A 23500-nucleotide genomic window follows, 5' to 3' on the forward strand; every position below is an offset into this window, starting at 1 on the left:
CTTTTCAAATATTTTGTTATTTTCCAGCACAGTGAGCAGCTGTTTGGACACAATTCTTTCTAGAATCTTTGCAATAAAAGGCAGTTTTGAAATTGGTCTAAAATTATGTGGGAGGGAGGGATCTAAACCAGGTTTCTTTAAAAGTGGGTTCACGCAAGCCGTTTTAAAATAATCAGGGACACAACCAGTAGATAGGGAGCTGTTGAAAACAGAGATCAAATGGGGCCCAACAGAATCTAGTACTTTCAGTAAAAATTTTGTAGGTATAACATCAAGTGGGCTGGAGGACACTCTCATTTGTGATACTGTTTTTAAAAGCTCAGACAAGTCGATGGGATAAAACTGGTTAAAACTCTCTTGTTGCTGGTGAGGAACCTCTGAGTAAGAGGCCGCAGGGGTTATAGAGGCTCTGATTGAAACCACCTTATTGGTAAAATAAGATTCACAGTCATCATTACTTCCAGCTGAGGCACAAGGAGGGGTTGGGTTTACCAGCTGATCCACAGTCTTAAACAGAAAGCTGGGATTGTGTTTATGTGTAGTAATGAGTTCAGAAAAATAGTGTGTTCTCGCATCCTTAACCATGTTATTGTAGTTAATTAATAAATCCTTCAGACTGAGGTAATGGACTTGGAGACTGGATTTTTTTCCATCTGCACTCTGCTTTCCTACATTCCCCTTTTAGACTGCGAATGCTGTCATTTATCCAGGGTTGCTTACTAGCTTTAGGCGTAGGCCTAACCTTTAGAGGAGCAATAATATTTAGTGACAACAAGCAGATATGATTGAAGTGATCGACCAAATTGTTGGTGTTCAGACAGGTGCTTTGGCTCTGAAAGAATGTCAAAACTTTGAAACACTTTGTTCATTAAAGATGCAAGAACACACGGAGCTTGGTGAGGCAGCATGAGTAACAGGTGAATCGCAGCTAAAAACAATACATCTGTGGTCAGATATGGTCATGTCCACTAATTCCACAGAGGAAACACTGACACCCAGGGTAAAAACCAAGTCCAGTGTATGAACATGGTTATGGGTTTGCCCTTTGACATGTTGTTTGAAGTTAAAAGAAGTGGCCAAAAAGTTAACATCTTCCTTTGTCAGCAGGTGAAAACAGGAAAACAGCAGTGCTTTTCATCCTTGCTCAGAGATGTCACAGCATTCCTTTCTTGGAAATTGAGGTTGGAAGGGGGGGGGCTTTGCATTAGAAAGGGCTGCAGATACCTTTAGTCTGAGCTGTTCCACTTCTGTTTCACTTCTGTTTCTGTTCATTTGTTTTTCCTAATGGCCGATTCTGTGGCTCTGATGAGGTCCACTATAGGTAGCTGCTGTGGTGTAATGGCAAAGTTTAATCCTTTGGCCAGAATGTCTTTCTCTGGTTGGGTGAGCGCCAAGGCAGGAGTGGATTTAAGTGCAGAAACTAGGGCTGTCACCAACTAAGGATTTACATAGTTGAATCAGAATTGTCAAGTCCTGCCTATAGTCGAATCATACGTGTTTTTGTGCATGGCGATTGCGAGCCAAAGCTAAACTGAGGCTTATTGTTCATCATTTTCTCTCTCTCTCTCTCGCCTGCCATTCATCGGTCTTGTGCACAGTTTTGCGTTCATGCCGTGCTGCATGCATATCGCGGTTCCTCACGGGTCTATTTCAAGTAGCCGGCTGCTTAAAAACAATATAATATTCTTTGTGTGGTTCATCAATGGTGATAAATTATCCGAAGGTCCCACGAGGTGCGGACAACTCGGCACAACACCAGTGAAGCTGGGGCTCCTTCTCTTCTGCAAGTGTTCCTCCTCTGCCACCACACACGCTACACCTACACATGCGCACTGATGACCCAGGGTTACAATTTTGGATTTATTCACGTTTATATACAGCATTAAATGTTGAAATGTATATTGTAATAGGCTGTATATTAACTTATTGTCAGAAAACTGGTAGTTCTATGTAAAACCAGACGTTGAGCACCCTCATATCGCCAAAATGGCATGATCCTTGTTTCGCTGCAAAGCTTCGACTGTGAGATTGACAGTGGAATCAGGCTCCGCCCATTGAAGCATCAAATCCTTCAACTATTCGGCCCTAGCAGAAACACTCCTTAAGGCAGGAATAAGTTAGTTGCAAGTCAAAAGGTTTTGCAGGTTAAGCAGAATCTATTACTGTTTACCAAATAGTTATCAGGACATCAATAGGAGGGAATTCACATGGCAGAGTATCCCCGCAAAACTAGATGTAGGCCTATCAGGTAAAGTTATGTTGCCTATAATTTTAACTTAAATAGGCTACAGCTGTGTAGCGCACAGAAGCCGTTGCCGTGGTTACTCTAGAGCACCTGCTGTGTACTTGTGGAGTGCTTGTCCCCCTTTCTGTTAGGGCTGAAAGATTTAGCTAAAGTTCAATATTCACTGCCAGTCTATCTTTGATAGAAGCAGCGTCAGTAGAATGCACAAATTCACCTCTTGATCACTCTCTATCATCATTATATACACCCTTGGGCCCACAACCAAATTCAAACCATGTAAAAACCACAGAAATATGTTATCTATATGCAATCCTTTACTCTGGCTAAATCCTTCCATTTTCACAATCAACCAATTTAATAATAATCTGGATCATGTAAATGCTCTGTATAGTACCTTTCCAACCACTCAAAGCACTTTTACACTACATCTGCATTCACCCACATTTATATACTGAGCCTAAGTGCTCAAACAGAAACTTTCATTCACACACATTCATACACTGGCGGAACAGCCTGGAGGAGCTGGAGATTGAACCGCCGACCTTCAGATTAACGGGCAACCCGCTCTACCACCTGAGCCACAGCTGAGCCCCAATAATCACCTATTTGATTATATTCTAATTATATGACCAGCACCTGTACATTTACATGACGCTTTTTTTTTTCCAAAGCGACTTAAAATTGTTATTCATGTCAGAGGTTGCATGCCTCTGGAGCAATTAGGGGTTAAGTGTCTTGCTCAGGGACACAACAGTGGATGGGTCACAGTGGGAATAATTTAGGAATAATCAGATTGTTTTGGCTGCCTGTGCTACTGCAAAACAAGTGGTTTGGTTGGCTACATGTCCATAATAAAAGATACAGGCCACAATAGTGGCTGGGCAGCAAGCTGATATTTTAAAGTGATCTTATCAACACCTTCATGGAGATTTAAAAAAAGAAATTAATTGTTTTATTATTATTACACTTTTACATGAGTAGGTTTGTAATTTTTTCCTCTTTTTATGGGAGTAATTGTACTTTTTCTTGAGTAAAGATTTTGAGTACTCTACCCACCACTGGCCAGTGGCACCAGTACTAGCACTGATATGGTGGACATGAGACAGCAGAGATGAGGGCAAGAGCAGAACAGAGTCAAAGCCAGCACAGTCCAAAGCACCAGTTTATGGTAAGATTGATGATGGTATGACTTATTTAGGCCTAGTTATCTACTCAAGGGCTCAGCTGAAGTGATTACTTTACTTTAGGAGAGCTAGAGAGGGGTTTCTAGTTTTGAAAATGTATTTGTATTTCTGGAGAGTGTGCTGACCAGGGACAAACTCCTGGGCCACTTTTTTAAAAACTTGTGTCTCTGCTTCGTGTCCATAAACAACTGAAAAGTAGTCAAAATTTTCACACAGAGATGAGCATCCTGCAGTATTTTAAGAAGAAGAGAACAGAGGTCACAGGAGAAGTAGTAGAACAAACTGAGGAGGACGAGCTTGTAAGTTGTATGGATAACTACTAGACGTAGTAAATTCTATAACTCACATAGTAAAAGACTTTGTTAGACCAAAAGCATGTCATCCGAGTTTGCATTGAAGACAGCTCTGTGTTCACAAATATTTGTTGCAGGGAGAGTGAGGAACAAGTGAGACACAGGGAATATCCCAGACAGCAAGTGTAACATTGGAATAACTAAATACATTTGTACTGTGGTTAGCTAAATTAACTAGCAGCTGTTCCATGGTTTTAATGGTATGTAGTCGGTTTTGTTCTAGTTATATTATACTCCGTCTCTCTGACCCTCTACCTCTCCGAGTTTTTCTCCATCTTCTGTCACCACAAAGACCCTCTTTCAGCCACACTAATAAGTACACTCTGTTTTCAAAAGCCATTAGAAATTAGCATTAAGTGCTTTGTTTAAAAAATAAAAAAAAAATGGGAGGGGCATGCCCCTGAACCCCCCTAGCATTTCAGCGTCCCCCCCAGGTTCAAAGTCATTCCTACGCCCCTGAGCACAACATCACTGCGCTGTAATAATGTTATGCTTTATTAAATGTCACATAATTAACAAAATAGATATATAATATCAGTCCAGTGACTGTTACCTGACAGCCAACCTGCCTCTCATTCTCCTGCGCTGGCAGTCACTCAGCCTGCTGAATGAACGAAAGACTGAGGAGGACCTATGTGAGCGGTGAACGAGTAGTTCATTCCTGCTCCACAGTAGGAGCTGTCACGTGAAAAATGAACGACTCAAACCTAGAGACCCACAGTTGCTATGAGTCGTGAACTAATTGGTTCTGTTTCCTGTGCTGCCTGCTTACTACAGCCCTGTAGCCGAGCTGTCACGTGACAAATGAACGACTCAGACAGACCCACAGTTGAGAGTCGTGAACTAATCAATTCTGTTTCCTGTGCTGACGGAGCCCGTGCAGCTCAGATGAGTGAACATAAGAGTCCAAGACTATTCACGCATGCGTGAAAATGAATGAATTACTCACTGAGACAACCCATTCCTCATACATAAGATTAGGTCTTATGAACCAAACGTTCATTGAATGACACAACACTAATGACAACAAAATGAATCTGTTACTGTTAAAAATGACTCAGATGCGCTGTATAATTAACCTACATCTTAATCACCGTCTTCACGAACATGAATCGTTCTTTCAAATCGCAATTTCGGTTTGAAAACGATTAATCGTTCAGCCCTACTTTCTGTTTACCTGAGAGAACCCTCGGGGCAAAGTGGCTACGTTGCGATTTTAAGAATGTTCCTAAGACCGACATCTTCTCCAATACTAATCAGCATGCAGCTATCCACTTCATTATTTGTTCGCTTGTCTTGCTTTTATTTATCTACTTCTCCCACACGCTGCATCCAACGTAGTCTGCCGAAGCCTCCCTCCACTAGGTAGGGAATGAAATTAGCACTAACCACCTGCCAAATGCGGGAAAATTTTGGCAGTGGTGGATCCACTTTGGCGGACTTGAAAAATGCACAACAAGAAAGACACAAAGTTAGCATATTGTGGGGATTGGCACACGTGCCTGCGTCACACACGCACACAGTCCAATTAGCTTAGTCCGTCCTGAGCCAGTCCGTCCTGAGTGGCAAGGGGAGGTAACTCCGGTGTTAAACTACAAGTACTAAGCTTGTCTATTAGACGCAAGAGGCGTCACTTGGTTTTAAATTTAGTTAGCCAGCAAAAGTATTTTTGTTGCCTTGCTAGGATCCAGAAGAGGAGGTTTTTGTTGAGATAAGGACTCATTCATTGGTGATTCAACTTTGGGCTTTGTATTGAGCACTGACTGTATAATACACTGTGGGGAACTTTGATTTTATATGATATTATTTAATGTCATGACTTTCAATTGAAATACCTGGTTGTTAAATAAGGTGGAGAGATAAAAGACATGAGTCCTTTCTGCATGCAGACATAAATATATATTAAACATTGAATGACAAATGAAATTATAAATGAGCTGAATGTTCTTTCTTAGCGCATACATTTTAAAAGTGGCAGATAAAAAAAATACTTGCCTGCCACAGTGGCAGATCCACAGAGATTTTAACTTCAGCCCGATAAAGTGCAGCTCACAGTCTCAAACAGAGCAAGGCTGGCTTCAGTTTTTCAGTGAGAGAAATATGTTAGCAACAGTTGTGCTTATATCCATGTACATAGCAAGAGTCACGTTTAATGAGCGCATTGTTTGGTGCAATACAGTTGGTAATACAATTTTTCTTAAGAACTTATTGTGTGTGCAGAGTTGTTACTGTTAGCACTATATTTTTCATATTTCATATTTAATGTGGTTGCCGGCGAAATGGATCAAGATGTTTCCCCTTTCTACCAGCAGGTGGCAGTAGGCCTATTTAAATGATACCTTGTGCACATGCACAAAAGTGATTGTCAGTCAAGGTTACCGCAAATGTGCCTATTCAAAATGATCCATCTAAATCTTTCAAATCAAGATAACAAAGATAACAAAATGGTTTTTAATCACTGGAGATAAGACTGTTAATAGGAATGCACTTAAGATATGAAAAACAGTACATAATTTCCAACTATGACAACAATCTACCGAAGTAGCAGCACAAAGGACACTAAGGCCAACAGTTGTAGGGTTAGCCGGTTGACACACATACAGTTGCTGACTTAGGTTTAGGCACACACCGCTGTGATGGTTAAGGTTAGCGTAAGGGGCTTTGGGGAGCAGTCAACGCCTTTTACACTAACATAGCTAGCTACTAAGTTGGCGCTTCTGGTCCAGACTCTCATACAGACGCGCCCAGGGTGCTCATACGGATGCTTTTCCATCAAATAACTACGCTTTTTCAGCCTTTCTGAAAAGGTTGGTATTTGACTCCCTGAGATAAGAACAAACAACAACACACAAGTAATCATGGACAGGCACATTTCTGGTAACCTTTTGCGCATGTGCAGAGGGGTCGGGCAGCCAGTACAGATTGGGCACTGATAAGCTCTTCAGAAACCAGCAGGTGACGTCACAGACACTACGTCCATTTTTATGTCTATGATTTAAATGAATGTCTGGTTGGTTTCTTTGTTAACGGTTCTAAATCCAGATTACTTTTTATACTGTCATGGTTTAGGCTGAATGTAGTGGCAGGTACCTGAGGTGTGGACCCAAATGCAGACCAAAAGGCGAAGAGGTTGCAGAAAACTAAAGTAATCCAACAAGCAAAAGAATCCAGACCACAGGGAGAGTAATCCAAAGAACAAGGGACGGAACAGGCAAGAACACTCAACATACGACATGAACAGAACTGAACTACGGGAAAAAATGCACAGGCAAACAAGCAGAGAGGGAGTGCACAGGTGAATGAGCAGCTAATTGGGCACAGCAGACACACAGTGAAACGAGACAGAGTGAAACAGCAAGGTGACCAGGCAGGAAACATAACAAATACATAACAGAATGAAGAGAAACCAAAATGACTACAAACACAAGCAGACACAGATCCATAACCAAAAGTACAAAAACAAAGGCAGAGGTAAGAAACTAATAATCAAGACAAAAATACACTAAACAGGAGCAAAGGATTTGTAGCCTAGTTATCATCTTCATCATTCACACTCAGCCCAGAGTTAAACCTGCATGCCCTTCTGTTCTAACCTGGTTCTAACACTGCTGCACTAAAATTAAGGAGGCCGCATGCCAAGGTAGTCTTTTTTTGCTTTTTAACTTTAACTTTTTATTGTTTGAAATGAAAAGATTTAAGCATGCTGTTGTACAAAATCAGCCAGAACATTTTAAATATTGCCTCACAGACCTGACCGACATCCTGAGAAGACATTCTTAGCGTTAACAGCCTCTTCTATTATGTTCTTTTATAATTTAATTATGTTTTGGATTTTCTACAGGCGTGCTGCTCTTGAGAATCCAGTAAAATGTTCTTACCTTATGGCTTCATTGTCAGTGTTCTGCAGCCATAGCTCATACATTTATGTTAATTCTTAATATTATGGCCTTTTTATTGCCATTGGAAATATGCCATACAGTGGTGCTTGAAGTTTCTGAACCTTGGAATTTTCTTCACAAATACAACTCACTCAAAGTAGATCAAAAAAACCAAGTTCAACAAATAAGACAAAAATATTGTCCTTGGTCATTTTTCTTTGAGGAAAATTATGCAAAACTGTATATCTGAGTGGCAAAAGCCTGTGAACCTTTGCTTTTAGGATCTGATGTGAAACCCCTGCGTAGCAATAACTCCAAAAACTGTTGAATAGTCCTGCTCATTTACTTGGAGGAATCTTAGCCCATTCCTCTTTACAGAACAGCTTCAATTCTTGGATGTTGGCGGATTTCCTGACATGAACTGCTCGCTTCCTCATCCTTCCACAACATTTTGATCATTTTAAGGTCAGGACTTTTACTTGCCTGTTCCAAAACATTCTCTTTATTCTTCTTTTACCCTTCTTTGAAATAACGACTTGTGTGACCTATGTTCTCTTATTCAGGTCACAGAAAGATGTACTGACATTTTCCTTTAGATTTTGCTGTTAAAATTCAGAATTCATTGTTCCATCAACAAACCTTGGGTTCCTCTGTGACCTCACGGACTATTACACATCTTGCTCTTGGGATGATCTTTGTTTATGGAGGGTAGCAGTGGTCTTCAATTTTCTCCATTTGTACACAGTTTGTCTGACTGTGGATTGGTGGAGTCCAAACACTTTAGAGATAGTTTTGTAACCTTTTCCAGTCTGTTGAGCATCAACAACTCTTTTTCTGAGATCCTAAAAGCTCAAGTTCACATACTAAGTATAATCTTTTTTTCTTCTCTACTCTGTGTGACAATCTGAGTATGTTTTAGGTCATATTTGTGCAGAAATATAGAAAATTCTAAAGGGTTAAAAAACTTTTCGAGCACATTTGTCTTATATGTTGAATACATGTTTCAGATGTGTGACATAATGGGAGTGTTATATATTATCCACACTAGAGTGTATAACTGCATTTCATTTTACAATTCAGTTTTAATATGATGATTCAGTTTACCTTTTACCTTTAAATTGAGAAGAAAGATGTGAAACATCTCAGAATTGTGAGAGTAGCTGTGCTCTCCATGTTTTAGTCTTATACAATTTCTCATACACTCAGCTCCTAAAACAGTGTTAACACAGTATATAGCAGAGTGGTAAATCATTTTTTGGCCTACATTAGGACATTTCTCATGTGAGTTTGTTGTCAGAGCTGCTAAGAAAGGCATGCACGTTTAACGCTGGGCTGAGGTTGAACTGAAGTGAACAAAAATAAATAGGCTACATCTGTATCAGTAATCTGGATTCAAAACATGTCGCCTAACAAAGACACAAACCAGGCCTTCATTTAAATACTGCCACGTGCTGCTAGAAAGGGGAAACTGTGGAAAACATATTAAATATGAATTTAATATTACAAATATAGCGCTAACAGTAACACTCTGCACACACAATATGTAAGGTTAAACTGTATTAACAACTGTATTGCACCAAACAATGTGCTCATTAAACGTTACTGTATTACTGTATCAATATATTTCTCTCGCTCCAGTTTATTTTTTCTTCTACCATTAACCTGGTATAAAGTTAGTGCTGCATTATGTTACAGAATGACCGTTCGACAAGTTTGGCTTTTATTTTAATATATTTACTATTACCTCCTGGTCACCTGACCCACCTGTTGGCTTTTCTTAATGTCTTTCTTCAAACGGAGAAATAAAAAACAGAATATCAAAGAAAACAAAATTGGTTATTTGTATTTGGTTTGGTTGTTTTTCATTCTTCAGAAACCAAAACTAAGAATATAGTTCAGTTTTTCTGTTTCTTCATTTTTGGTATGAAACAAAAAATGTGGTTCTCCAGTTTCTTCGTTTTGTGTTGCAAACCTAATGAAGTGGCCTGTGTGTGTGTGTGTGTGTGTGTGTGTGTGTGTGTGTGTGTGTCTGTGTCTGTGGATATATACACTATATTGTCAAACGTTTTGGGTCGCCTGCCTTTACATGCACATGAATGTTAATGACATCCCATTCTTAATCCGTAGGGTTTAATATGGAGTTGGCCCACCCTTTGCAGCTATAACAGCTTCAGCTCTTCTGGGAAGGCTACAAGGTTTAGGAGTGTGTTCATGCGAATGTTTGACCATTCTTCTAGAAGCGCATTTGTTGGACGAGAAGGCACAGATGAACTCAAAGCTGAACTCATAGATCTAAGACTTTCTCTATGTACACAAAAGACCTATTTAGTTAGTGAGCACTTCTCCTTTGCCGAGATAATCCATTCACCTCACAGGTGTGCCACACCAAGATGCTGAACAGGTGTGCCTAAAGCTGCTTGCACACTGCTCAGACAGCGCCCAAATAACACCAACATTCTACAGTTGGCAGTAGTTGGTTTCAGTCTTTAGAATGTTCAGAAAACCAACTGTCCACACTGGCCAGACAGCAACTGACCAGACAGACTTTGGTCACCTATTTTTTCTTATTTAAGTCAAGTGGTAAAGGCTGCAATCACTTTTTGGCAAGTGGAAAACTACTTGTTATTGGGTGCGTTGGCCGCATTGGCCCTGCATTGGTTATTGGTATTTCAACAGGTTGAAAAAACTGGGTGAGCTATAATCCGCCATAAGTAAAATATAACGCTAGTGAGGTGTGAATAGTAGTGAGGTGGAATCAGTTTTTTGGCAAGGGTAGAACTGAATTGGCTATATGGGCTGTATTGGCCATTTAAATGTATTACAACTGGTAAATAGGACTGATTGAGCAATACTTGTTGGCAAGTGCAATACTACAAACTACATATTTCAACTGGTAAAAAGGTGGATTGATTGGCACAGAGCAAGCAAAATTAATGTCATAAGGATAATTGCAAGAGAGACACTTCCTTTATTTTATTTATAGACTAACTCAGCCATGAATCATAGGCCTACCAAACACAAATGTCATCTGCAACAATAGGCAAATTTTATTGCTTATAATAACGTTTGTCAGGCCTGAAAACTGCAAACACTTCAACTGTGATTATTCCATTACATGAAACATTAATGTTTCACAAAGACATACCTTTGCTACCACAGACAAAGTAATGCTTATTTGCACGTTATGACTGTTTGAGATAAAAACAGCTATAGATGTACAGATACAGGGCGTTACAGCTTTAACATGTTGCGCGCGCTCCTGCAGAGGGCAATCCATTTTCGGCTGATGATTACTTTTCGGCCCGACACCTGTCACCTGTCCAGCGTGATTCTGAAAGGAGGGGCTGTTTCTTTCTTTCTTCATCAATATGTTTGATTTGAAATTTGGCTTTCTACGACACCACCCAATTCGACTAGACATGTCAAACTCTTAACACTTCATCCGACTGACGGCGCACACTGATCCAACAGTTGGTGTTGGTTGAAGTCGTCAGTGTTTGTCGTGGCAGTGTGCAAGCAACATTAGGCAAGTTTTGAGGGAGCGTGCAGTTGGCATGCTGACTGCAGGAATGTCAACCAGAGCTGTTGCCCGTGAATTGAGTGTTCATTTCTCTACCATAAGCCGTCTCCAATGGCATTTCAGAGAATTTGGCAGAACATCCAACCGGCCTCACAACTGCAGACACCATCTGAACCAAATAAGTTTATCTTGGTCTCATCAGACCACAGGACGTGGTTCCAGTAAACCATGTCCTTAGTCTGCTTGTCTTCAGCAAACTGTTCAGCAAACTGCAGGCTTTCTTGTGCATCATCTTTAGAAGAGGCTTCCTTCTTGGATGATAGCCATGCAGACCAATTTGATGCAGTGTGCGGCGTATGGTCTGAGCACTGACAGGCTAACCCCCACACCTTCAACCTCTGCAGCAATGCTGGCAACACTCATACATCTATTTCCCAAAGACAACCACTGGATATGACGCTGAGCATGTGCACTCAACTTCTTTGGTTGACAATGGTGAGGCCTGTTCTGAGTGGAACCTGTCCTGTTGAACCGCTGTATGGTCTTGGCCACCGTGCTGCAGTTCAGTTTCAGGGTCTTGGCAATCTTCCTATAGCCTAGGCCATCTTCATGTAGAGCAACCTTTCTTTTTTTCAGGTCCTCAGAGTTCTTTGCCGTGAGGTGCTTCCAGTGACCAGTATGAGGAAGTGTGAAAGCCAAATTTAACACACCTGCTCCCCATTCACACCTGAGACCTTGAAACACTAACGAGTCACATGACACCGGGGAGGGAAAATGACTAATTCGGCCCAATTTGGGCATTTTCACTTAGGGGTGTACTCACTTTTGTTATATTGTCTTGGGCATCCTGCCTGGTGTGGTAGACCGCAGCCTGTATTAATCTTGTACTGTGCCTGTTCTTGTGCCACCATGATTAGCGCTTCTGTGCTGTCCAAAGTCCAGCCTTTTCTTGCCACTGGTAGGATTTCTTGATATTAGCCACTTCTTCTATTTGTTGGTGGTATATGCTGTGCAGCGAAGGTCCATGAAGGTTGTTCCTCCTCATTGTCGTCACCCTCTGGTTTCTGCTGTCTTTAGTATCATTTAGCCCTAGGTAGCCTTAGGTATTTTTCTGTGGCGGACTTCCTTGCTGCTTTTTCATGGTTTCTGTTAGCCTGCCGGACCCAGAGGTATTTGTAGCTGTCCTGAACATCTGCAATGTGGCCTTCTGGTTGTTCAACCCCCTCAGTTCTGATCGTTTTCCCTCTTTTTGATATCATCCGATCACACTTGTCCAGTCCGAACGACATTCCAATGTCCTTGCTGTAGATCCTTGTGTAGATCCTGATACAAAATAAAGCTGATACAGCTTTATGTTGTCCGTGTATGGTTGTTCCACTTCGGAACCTGTGTCTGTAGCAAGTCTATGTGAAGATCTGGCTGGGGGGGTTCAGGCCTATGCAGAACAGCAGGCGGGATAGTGCATCGCCTTGGTGTATATCACTTGATGGTGACTTGTGCAATTGGCTTTGAGTTGGCTTCCAGACTTCCAGGTTGTTCTGCCTGTGTTTTGGGAGCTTGGGTAATAATTTTACCCACTCCCAAGGTGTAATCAATATGTTTGATTTGAAGGCACTTTACATAAAAGCATTGTTGAAACCTATAATTCATTACTCCAATCAATTATAGTCAATTATAGGCAGTTCAATCCCCGGCTCCTCCAGGCTGCATGTTGAAGTGTCCTTGGGCAAGATACTGAACCCCGAATTGCCCCTGGCGTCTGTTTCGCCAGTGTATGAATGTGTGTGAATGTTAGTTTCTGTTTGAGCACTTGAGCACAGGCTCAGTGTATAAAGTGTAAAAGCGATTTGAGTGGTTAGAAAGGCTATACAAGTACAGAGCATTTACAATCAAAAGCTGACATGCAAAAAAGCAACAAAAGCAAGATGTACCTTACAAAGGCCAAAATTCTTTAATTTTCCATAAATCTTTAATATATATTGAACAGGTCACTGTGACTCCAGCACCCTCTTTAGACTACACCCTCACTCCGCTCTCTGGTGACCAGTACACATCCTGTTTGTGTGGCAGTGAGCGCAAGACCCTCAGCTGGACCATGGCCCCCTCAGTCTTGGGTGAGGATCAAGCTTTTATCCACACTGGTGTCAAATGTTAAAGGGTTGCTGTCTTTCCTTTTCATCTCTATGAAATCAGTAAAATACACCTCAGTGATACTTTGACACACGACAGGATCTGAAATTGTTACTCAAGTTTCACTCTGTTTGTTGATCTTTTTAGGGGTTGTGAATGTGTCTGTGACTGCTGAGGCTGTGGCATCCCACACTTCATGTGACAATGAGATTGTGAGTGTTCCAGAGAGAGGACGTATCGACGTGGTCACACGATCTCTCATAGTAAAGGTTGGTACCTTAAAAACAAGATGACAAAGACAAGTTTATCCATGATAGCCATTATTTTTTGCATTTAATACAAGTTGGAAACTTTGGAAGTCATATTATTTCTTCTCAGGCTGAGGGAACTGAGATCACCAAGACCTACAACTTTCTGCTCTGCCCAAAAGGTCAGTATGGTTTACACCAGGCATAAAGGAGACATAGCATTTGGCTAAATGCTATGTGTTAGGAGTCGAGTAGATAACAAAAATGTGATAGAGACGTTCACAACTCCCAGGTAGAAATTAGTTTCATTGTAATTATGGCAATTTGTTTCAGTACAGAGTTTCTCTCTGAAAGGTGTTTGTTCTGTCTGTACACAGGGGAAGCTGTGACAGAGGAAATAGACATCCAACTCCCCGAGAACATGATTGATGGATCTGCCCGTGCTTCACTTTCAGTCCTGGGTAAGATAATACATTTGTTTTAATCAGTGGCGTTTTCTCCCAGAGGCCAAGGGAAGCCAGGCTTCCCCTGTATTTATCAGACTCTATTCTTAATGGTAATTTCAAGGTGATTTCAGTGTCACTGATTAGCTCAGTTGGTAAGGTGCTGTACTTATAGTCTTAAGATTGTGAGTTTGATCCTCATGGAAGACCAATTTGTTTTAAAAATCTCTATATTCCTCCATATTCCTATGAAGATGACTGATTCACATGCTCACAATTAAGCATATGCTGGAGTGTGTGCGTCCCGGCCATTGGTCCACATTCATCAACCTATGGACTTTTCATTCCCCCATCATTCCCAGGCAGAGAAAATTCATCCGCTTCTCATTCAGGGGAATCCATTTAAGTACACATTTCCTGACGGCTATTTCAGAACCTTTGAAAAAGCCACCGGGAAATGTGTGTTTGGATTCCCCTGAATCTCTTCATAACAGTTTTGTTAAAGAGGATGATAAAAAAAACACACAAAAGAAGAATAAGAAACTTTGCTAAGAGCAGGAGTCAAACCTGCAATTCTTGGGATGCAAGTCCTGTGCTCTACTAACTGAGCTAACTACTGACTCAATGAGCTTCCCCAAAATTATCATAAAGAAACGCACCTGCCGACCCCTGTATTAAGCTATGGTTCGTTATCTCGAGATCATGAGATAATTATCCCGTTATCATGGGAAAACTGTGATTAGTCAGGATGATGCCAAGGGAAGCCAGCCCCTGTCTGGCTTCACGCCAATCAAATCACAGCATGCAATCAACGTCATTCAGATGAAATAACGGGAGCTGTTAGCAACTTTAGCTGGTGCAGTTATGGAGGATGGAGATTTTGAGTTTTGAGTTATAAATAGTTTTACTAAACTACCACTACAGCAGCAGCTTAAGATCTGATGGAAGACCAATGCCAAAACTGGAGCTGCAACTGCAGAGGAAAAAGGAGTTTCGGACGTTCAATGTGGTAAACTATATCCGTACAGAGTGGCTAGCTGGTAGCGCCAAACTTCGACTGACTCTGTTGTTGTGGAATAACTAAAAGCCAGTACGAAATTCTATAACTTGGTAATTGACCACTTCGCCACCATGACAGACAGGAGAATGGCCTTCCTTTTCGAATTGGATGAGTGAAATGTTACCTCCTTCTCTCTCTGAACTTAACTGAACTGCAGCTATGTGTGCAATTTCTGATATGGTTATATTGTTTGTTTCGCTTTGCTTGCCTGGATTTAGCTACGAATGAATAGTCAGTTGAAGAAACCTTATTGTACTGCGGTCGTGTACGCATAGATAATGAGCACCACAGACAGCACCTCCCACAGGGCACTGGGCCAGGTTAGGCTACATGAATAATTGTTTTTGCTCTGTTGGTCTGGTACTCTGTTGTTAGTCTTGAGTGATGTTGTGTTATGAACATTTGGTCAAGTTTGTAGGCCTACTTGATACATGCACCACTGCCATTATGCACATGTCTTCATTGAGCTTGTGAATGCTTCTTTTATTCTTAACCAAATCCTATTTGTTCTGTGCACTATAAGCAGCGGGCTATGTATGCTATTTGGGGTGAGAGAGAGTGAGTGAGAGAGGGGGAGAGAGAGAGAGAGAGAGAGAGAGAGAGAGAGAGAGAGAGAGCATACCTGTCAGTAAATGCAACTTTCAGCGTGTGTATTGATAACAGATTATACCCTGCACTGTAATAGCACAATACATTAGATAATTGCCCTCCAAAAAGGACAGCCCCTCTCACTTGGCTTCCCCAAAAATGTACCCCACCCCACGCCACTGGTTTTAATTGACTGTTTTAAACATTTTGGCAAGTTAACAGGCTTTTCTCCATTAAAGCATCGTAAGGGCATCAATAAAAAAAATGGATTTCTGTGGCTGGATTGTCCTTTTAAAGGTCACTTTTCACTTTGATGCCTTTGTTGTCAAACCATTGACAACAAACAGCTGAGCTCTCATGTCATACAAAGCAAATCTAAAGATCCCCTCCGTGTTTGAAGATGTAAAAAATATTATACTTACGTGGCTTTCCAACAATAAAAGTGGTTAAAATCTTACATGTAATTAGATTATAGAATTAGATCTACCCTTATTGAAAAATTGAGAATCAATACATAAGTTATTATTTTTTAATTTAAATGTTTAACTGCTGGACACAAGATGTCTTCTACTTAACTGAAAATTTTATATTCTGAGGTTTATATTCTCATGCATCAGTTGCTGGAGTTACTGATCTAGGGATTATCTGATCTTGCTCTCTGAAACGGAAAACTCAGAGTTTCCCTCATCTCAGGCTTAACATACTCAGAATTTTCATAATCCTTCTTTCTGAAACGGGGCCCTGGTGGACTGGTGTGACACAAACAATCTAATCCTGAATGTCAACAAAACAAAAGAGATTGTTGTTGAGTTCAGGAAAAATCAGCCAAGTCACACTCCCCTCCTCATCAACAATGCCGCAATGAAGCGGGTTAGCAACATCAAATTCCTGGGGGTGCAGATCACAGTCACGTTGACCTGGTCCTTCCACACCTCTGCTCTTGTGAAGAGAGCACAGCAGTGCTGCACTTTCTACGTCGGATGAGAAGAGCAAACCTCCCCCCTCCCATCCTCACCACTTTCTACAGAGGGACAATAGAGAGCCTACTGACCAGCTGCATCTCTATCTGGTTTGGGGGCTGCAACACCTCAGACTTGAAATGTGTAGAGAGAGTGGTGAGGACAGCGAGACAGAGAGAATCATTGGGACAGCACTTACTTCCATTTATCCATTTTGTTCCATTCATTTTCCAATGCAGTTTAAACATGAACTTGTAAGTTTTGATAAATAAGAGTCAAATGTATAAAACTACGGAAAACATTTTTTTTATAAACTATAGAGGTCTACTAATGAACATTAAATAATGTATGTATTGTGGGGGCCAGTGAAACAAACTATAAAAAATACCAATATAGTAAAAAATAATAATAATACCATATATCATCTCTTATGTCATTGCTATCATAATAATGATAAACAGGGCTCTCCTACATAGGCATATAATTGGTGTGAATGCTGTAAGCACTCACAACATATGTTCTTCTAACGTTTCGGAATTATTTATTTTTCTTATTCCGCTCATTTTTATGTAGTCTACCTAGTTCCACAGTTTTCAACGTAGAAACATCATTTGAAGCTTAAAATATTCATCTCAATTAGGAATCGATTGCTATCATTCAGAATTTTGATAACCTTCATACTTTTAGAGATATTCAAGGTTTTCCAGGCATTTTTCCCCATTCAAGTGGATGGACGGAATGTTCACAATGTCCCCATTTTCACACTTTTTAAAGATTTTTCAACTGCTAACTACTCTTTCATACTTTCAGCTAGAAACTCCAATCCAAATTGAAAAGTTTACACATCTTTCCTTCTTCCTTCGTGTTTTTCAACTTTCAAATCCTATTCAAACTCTTCAAGCTATTCAACTTTCTTTGAAACTTTGTTATAATGAAAGTCACTGATCTTCAACCTCTTCCCACTCATTCATACATTCACATAGAAACCCCATTCCACCTTTAAAACGTTCACAAACCTTTGGACTATTTCCAGTTAATTCAACTTTTTCACATCTTTCATACTTTTTACACAATTTCAAGTAAAGTTTCATGTTGTTTTCAGCTCGTTTTCTGAGTTTATAATGAGAGCAGATGGAGCGGAATGTTGGGAGTTAGAGAGAGGGGACCAACCAAGACAGTGGGAAGTCACTTCAAAATCTTCTTAAATATTTGTCTTCAACTTGTTGCATCTCCCACAATTTTCACTCTACATATGTAATTTTTTCACAAATTGTAGGAAAACTTGTTCTGTCGCTCATGTCCAACTTTGAAAGCAAACAGACTTTCACGGCTGGTATAGTCGGCTTGAGAGTGAGAGGAGTCCCACTCAACTGCCACATAGACTCCCATACTGAAAAAGTGCTGCAGTTTCAGGAAAGAGGCAGAAAGATGGACATTTCTATACTGCTGCTGTGAAGCCATTTTTGACAGTAGACACACAAATCTCGGACATCAACTTCATGAGGATCTTGTCTCTCTAACAATATGTTTACTTTGGCACTGAGAGTTACCGTCTGTTCGGTAGGAGCAGGAGAAGCAGAGCTGTGCTTCAGGGTAAAACTCAATGAGATCAGCTGTCTAAGCCTTTCAGTTCAATTCAGTTCAGTTCAATTCAAATTAGCTTTATTGGCATGAATGTAACAACAATTCCAAAGCATCATACAAACTACATAAGAACAATCAACCCCATACATTTCATTAAACAAGTAATTAAAGTGTAAAGTATTTAAATCGTGTGTGTGTGTGCTAGAAAAAATTTAATATATTAAAAATTCAAATAAATAAATAAAACAGTAAGCGTGTGTGTGTGTATGTTAAAAAATAAAAATATATAAAAAATTTAAATAAAATAAATAAATGAAACAGTAACGTGTGTGTGTGTGTATTAATTAATTAATTAAAAAATAATAATAATGATAAATTTAAAAAGGAAATCAGTATCAAATGTAAAAGCAAGACAATTACTAAAATCAAATGAAACCTTGAAAACATCAAATGATAAAAATAATAATAATTTGAAAATTATTTATCAGTCTGAGGTTCCACTGGTTGTCCTCACTTCATGGCATGAGGAGACATGAAAGCTTTCTAAGTTAGACAGCTTTTAAGTTGGAGCAGCCAGATCAATCTGGATCTCAATGCTTGGAAGAGAGTGGAGATGGGCGGGTAGTTCAGGAAGAGGCCAGCCGCACCCATCACCATCAATCTGTGCAACTCCACACTCAACACTGTGGAGTCATTCCGCTCAACCAGGATCTCTAGTGGGAGTTCGACACCTCCATACTAATTACACCATTTGAGCCTTTTCCAAGACATTTCTAAAGATTTCAGGTCATGTCTTCACAACACTTGGGAGTTTCTCACATTTCTTCATCTTCTTCATGGCTTTCAGCTAAAAACTACATTCAAACCTAAAAATATTTTACATTTATCAGTGAAGTTTGAAGTTTATTCAACTTATTCATATTCTGTAGAACATTTCCCTTGTTTCCAAGATTTCATAGTCCTTCAGCTACTTTCTGCACATTAAAGCCAGCAATGCAGTGTAGCTTTTGCTTTTCAACAGTCCTTAAAACCTTCCACGTCTTTCAAACATTTGTACTATTCAAATTTGTTCAAGATAGCAATTCAGTTTAGCGTCAGCTTTTCAACAAAACTTTCCACATCTTTCATACATTTGTACTATTCAACTGGGGGGAGCCGGTGCTGAGGGAAATGACCCTGGAGGTGTTTTTGCCAACCCGCACAGACTGGACTCTGTCTGTGAGGAAATCCAGCAGCCAGTTACACAGGGGGGTGTTGAGTCCAAGGGGGGCCAGTTTGCTCACCAGGTGCTGGGGGATGATTGTGTTGAGCTGAATCCAGAATCAGTATCCGCACGTAGGTATTGTTCTGCTCCAGGTGTTCCAGGCTCAGGTGGAGTGTGTTCATGACGGCGTCTCCTCCACACTCTGCATCCTCACTGTATTTGCAGTCTGTTTTCTAAATGCATGCGTTGTTAAACTGATTGCAGGGTCTTAGTGAGTCAGTGTTCTTGTGCAGGTGACATTCTGGGCCGAGCCCTGAAGAACCTGGATGGGCTGCTAAAGATGCCGTATGGATGTGGAGAGCAGAACATGGCGCTCCTGGCCCCCAACATTTACATCCTCCAGTACCTGGAAAACACACAGCAGCTGACCGCAGCCATCAAGGAGAAGGCTACAAACTTCCTGACCAGTGGTGAGTCTCTGCTAACTTTATATTACAGAATAAAAGGAACATTTAAGATCTTCAAATATGCTACATCTACCATCTGTAACAGTCTGTGACTGTGAATTTTGAACAAAGTTCACAGTCCCAAAAAATAAACAAGTTCATGTTTTTGTCTTTTGTGAAATGCTGTTAGTTTGATTTGGGTGGAGGAACTTGGCGGCTGTTCGCTTGTCTTACACTTGAATGCACTCTTTTAGCACGTTTATGCACAACACTGCGCCCCTGAGCTTGGTTACATGTTTTTCCTTTTTCTATCCCCTCATTCAAACTTACATAGACATTAAGAACAAATTTACTTCCGATAATAAACTGTGTTTCTCAAATATAAATTAATAAATAGATTTTCTTTGTCTTTCCATTTCAACTGACATACCCATCATAAACAAATTTACCTCCGATAATAAACTTGTCAAAAATCCTTTTAAATCTGAGTGTGTCCTTAATGCCCTAATAAACGTGTTTCTCTTGTTTTACAGGCTACCAGAGACAGCTGAACTACAAACATGGCGACGGTGCTTACAGCACATTTGGATCAGGACCGGGGAACACTTGGTGAGAACATCACTGATTAATCATCCATGAAGAATAATTGTATGTAGTGTGCACCAGTAACAAACTGATGCATTTTAATTTGCAAATAGAAACATACCTATCAAACAAATACACAACATATTACTACTACATCATGCTTCAGAAAGAAAGAAAGTTTGTTTGTTAGCTCTATGCTGAGTACTGCAAACATTTTCATGTTATCGAAAATGTGATTTCTTCACAGTAGGACCACCAGTGTGCAATGTGAACACACACAAGCATATGCATACGTATTTCTAATTAATGTATTAATTAGGTTAGCTAATGACCTGATGCATTAAGTATATGTTGTGAAACATTACACAGATCAAGTGCTTCCTCTTCACTTCATTGTATCAGTTATTGTTTGACCTTGTGTTAATATCCTCAGGCTGACTGCTTTTGTGCTGAGATCTTTTGCCAAAGCACAGTCTTTCATCTACATTGACCCAAAAATGCTTGCTGAGTCTAAGTCTTGGCTGGATGGTAAACAACGAGAAAATGGCTGTTTCCAGCAGCTGGGAAAACTCTTCAACAACAGAATGAAGGTCAGTCTCTGTAGAGATTGTATGAAAATGGCTGATAACTGAAAGTGAAGAAGGTTAGACATTAATTTTCACTGCACTATCAGCACCCCTTTTATTCATCCCTCAGTCATAACTAATGCCAGCCTGGGACCCATCAAGGTTATTATGGTTAACGAAGACGAGCAAAATAACGTAACGACTGTCAATCTCACAGTCGAAACTTCGCAACGACAAAAGGATCACGCCATTTTGGCGATATGGGGGCTCAATGTCTGATTTTACATAGAACTACCAGTTAATATACAGCCTATTACAATATACATTTCAACGTTTAATGCAGTAAATAAACATGTAAAAAGAATACAACTTTTAATAAATGTTTTTAAAGTGTGTAAATAAATCCAAAATTGTAACCCTAACCCTGGGTCGGTGACCGGTGAACGGCAGGCGAGAGAGAGAGAGAGACAGAGAGAGAGAGAGAGAGAGCAAAAATGGTCAACAATAAGCCAACAATAAGTTTAGCTTCGGCTCGCAATCCCCATGCACAAATACACACATGATTCGACTATCAGTCGACTATAGGCAGGACTTAACGATTCTGATTCGACTATGTAAATGCGTAGTCGGGGACAGCCCTAAAGCCCACATTTCGAGTGGATATGAAGCCGGTGGAACTGACGTTGCGGGGAAGTTGGTCTGACCGGACCTTTGGGCCAGACCGCAGTTGAGTTCAGGGGTGTGCGCTGTGCTTAACCGATAGGCACCAGTTGGTGAAATGCGGGTGTGTTATGCTTTTGTCCTCCGTGTGAAGAGCTGGCATGCTGCCAGGGCGGCGTCTGGCCGCAGTGTAGCAGGCGGCGACCGCTGTTACGAAGAGAGCTGCATGTAACGTTAGGGGGAGGCTAACTTAGTCAGGGAGAACCAGGTAGGGATCGGCTGCGTAGTTGGTGGGATTTGAACATGTTTTCTATTATCCTTTATACATACATGTGTACAAAATAATATGAGTGCAACAATTGTATGGAGTTTAGGTTGCAGGTAGTGAGTCAATTCAATTCAAATGAGCTTTATTGGCATGAATGTAACAATAACATTGCCAAAGCATCATATGACAGAGTCACTGTCTTGGTGGTTTTCTTTTCCTTGTTTTCTTCTGTTCTGTTCTGATGGTCTGGCTTAGAGCTCGTCCAGTGTGTGTGATGAGCTTGTCTCTAGTACATTGACTGTGAGCTCCCCTTGCTCTGGGCTGACGTGCCTGCTGGTCATTATTGCATGTCAGCTAGTGTGTGTTTTATGGGCTCATTGAAATCTCTGCCAGCCTGTCTCTTTGTGCTTCACGTTGTATCGATTTTTTGATTAATAAAGTTTTAGATTTTAAGATAACTGCTTTCCAGTCATACTTGCCTTCAGGGTGCTAGGGACCTGTTGTTTGTGGCTCCAAGGGGGCCTCCACTATCTTCCAATTTCTTAGCTGTCACATCAATTGTATTTCACCTCCATTTATTGTATTTCACCTGTTTAACCATGAATGATAGAGCTAGAGACTGATGTAATGAATTTCTTGGGACCGCTGGGTAGTATGATTAGTGTAGTTTAGCTCTTAGGGTTTTCTGTATGTAGGTCTGAAATTATACTGTAGATTGCGTGTGCTTCATTTATTTGTAGTATTTATTTAGACAAAGTGTTAGTACTTCAAATATTTATATATATTTGCTTAGTGTTTGTACAAGCTACAGATAGCTTAAAAAAATGGTGTCCCATTTCACAAATCCGCATTATTTCTAATGACTGTACTTGTATTTTAAGGTTTTGTGAAAATAACTAAACTGGACTGAACTAAACTGAACTGAGCTTGGCATCATGCAGCCACAAGACTAAAACTAACACTAAAACTAATAAAAACTAAAACTAACCATTTTCAAAAAATTAACTAAACTAACAAACCCACGTTAAAAACTAATTCTTAAATGATGGTAACGTCTGCATGATGCTTCCTCTCTACAGGGTGGTGTGTCTGATGAAGTGACTCTCAGTGCTTACATCACTGCTGCCTACTTGGAGATGAATGTGCCCCTAAATGTGAGTAGACTCCTTGAAGTACAAAAATCTTATGCCGTATTAACTGTAAACTGGAAAGGATATCCTTTACAAGACACACACCAACACACATACACAGACAATAAGGAAGAAGAGGTTTTTATACATTTAACTGGCTTTTGTAAATAAATGTACATGTACTTTATATCACAGTATTTTTCCAACCATTACTATCTAAGTAGGAGGTTCAAAAGGTACATTTACTATCATCATTGGGGGCATTGGTCAGAATGCATAGAAGTAAGCCAGAAAACTTGGAATATCCTCTGAACAACGTTTTATTTCGTCCAATTTAAAGGTTGCATTTGTCAACATAATCAGGGAAAAAAGACACACGTAAGTTAGAAACAAACACGTAAGAAACCATACATAAGTTTAGAAACTAAACTCACATGTCCATCTCAAGG

The 23500-nt window shown here is 40.3% G+C and overlaps 1 protein-coding gene across 1 annotated transcript in view; it reads left to right on the top strand.

The window, feature by feature from the left end:
- Positions 1–23500, top strand: part of LOC123985874 (alpha-2-macroglobulin-like) — an 83843-nt gene that overhangs the window by 35409 nt on the left and 24934 nt on the right. The window contains exons 20-27 of the mRNA XM_046073844.1: positions 13168–13294; positions 13458–13579; positions 13689–13740; positions 13936–14019; positions 19690–19866; positions 20376–20451; positions 20861–21017; positions 23001–23075. Of these exons, the coding sequence (XP_045929800.1) occupies positions 13168–13294; positions 13458–13579; positions 13689–13740; positions 13936–14019; positions 19690–19866; positions 20376–20451; positions 20861–21017; positions 23001–23075 (870 nt within the window). The remainder of the gene's footprint in view (positions 1–13167; positions 13295–13457; positions 13580–13688; positions 13741–13935; positions 14020–19689; positions 19867–20375; positions 20452–20860; positions 21018–23000; positions 23076–23500) is intronic.

Source organism: Micropterus dolomieu, linkage group LG17, assembly GCF_021292245.1.
Source record: "Micropterus dolomieu isolate WLL.071019.BEF.003 ecotype Adirondacks linkage group LG17, ASM2129224v1, whole genome shotgun sequence".
NCBI classification, from domain to species: domain Eukaryota; kingdom Metazoa; phylum Chordata; class Actinopteri; order Centrarchiformes; family Centrarchidae; genus Micropterus; species Micropterus dolomieu.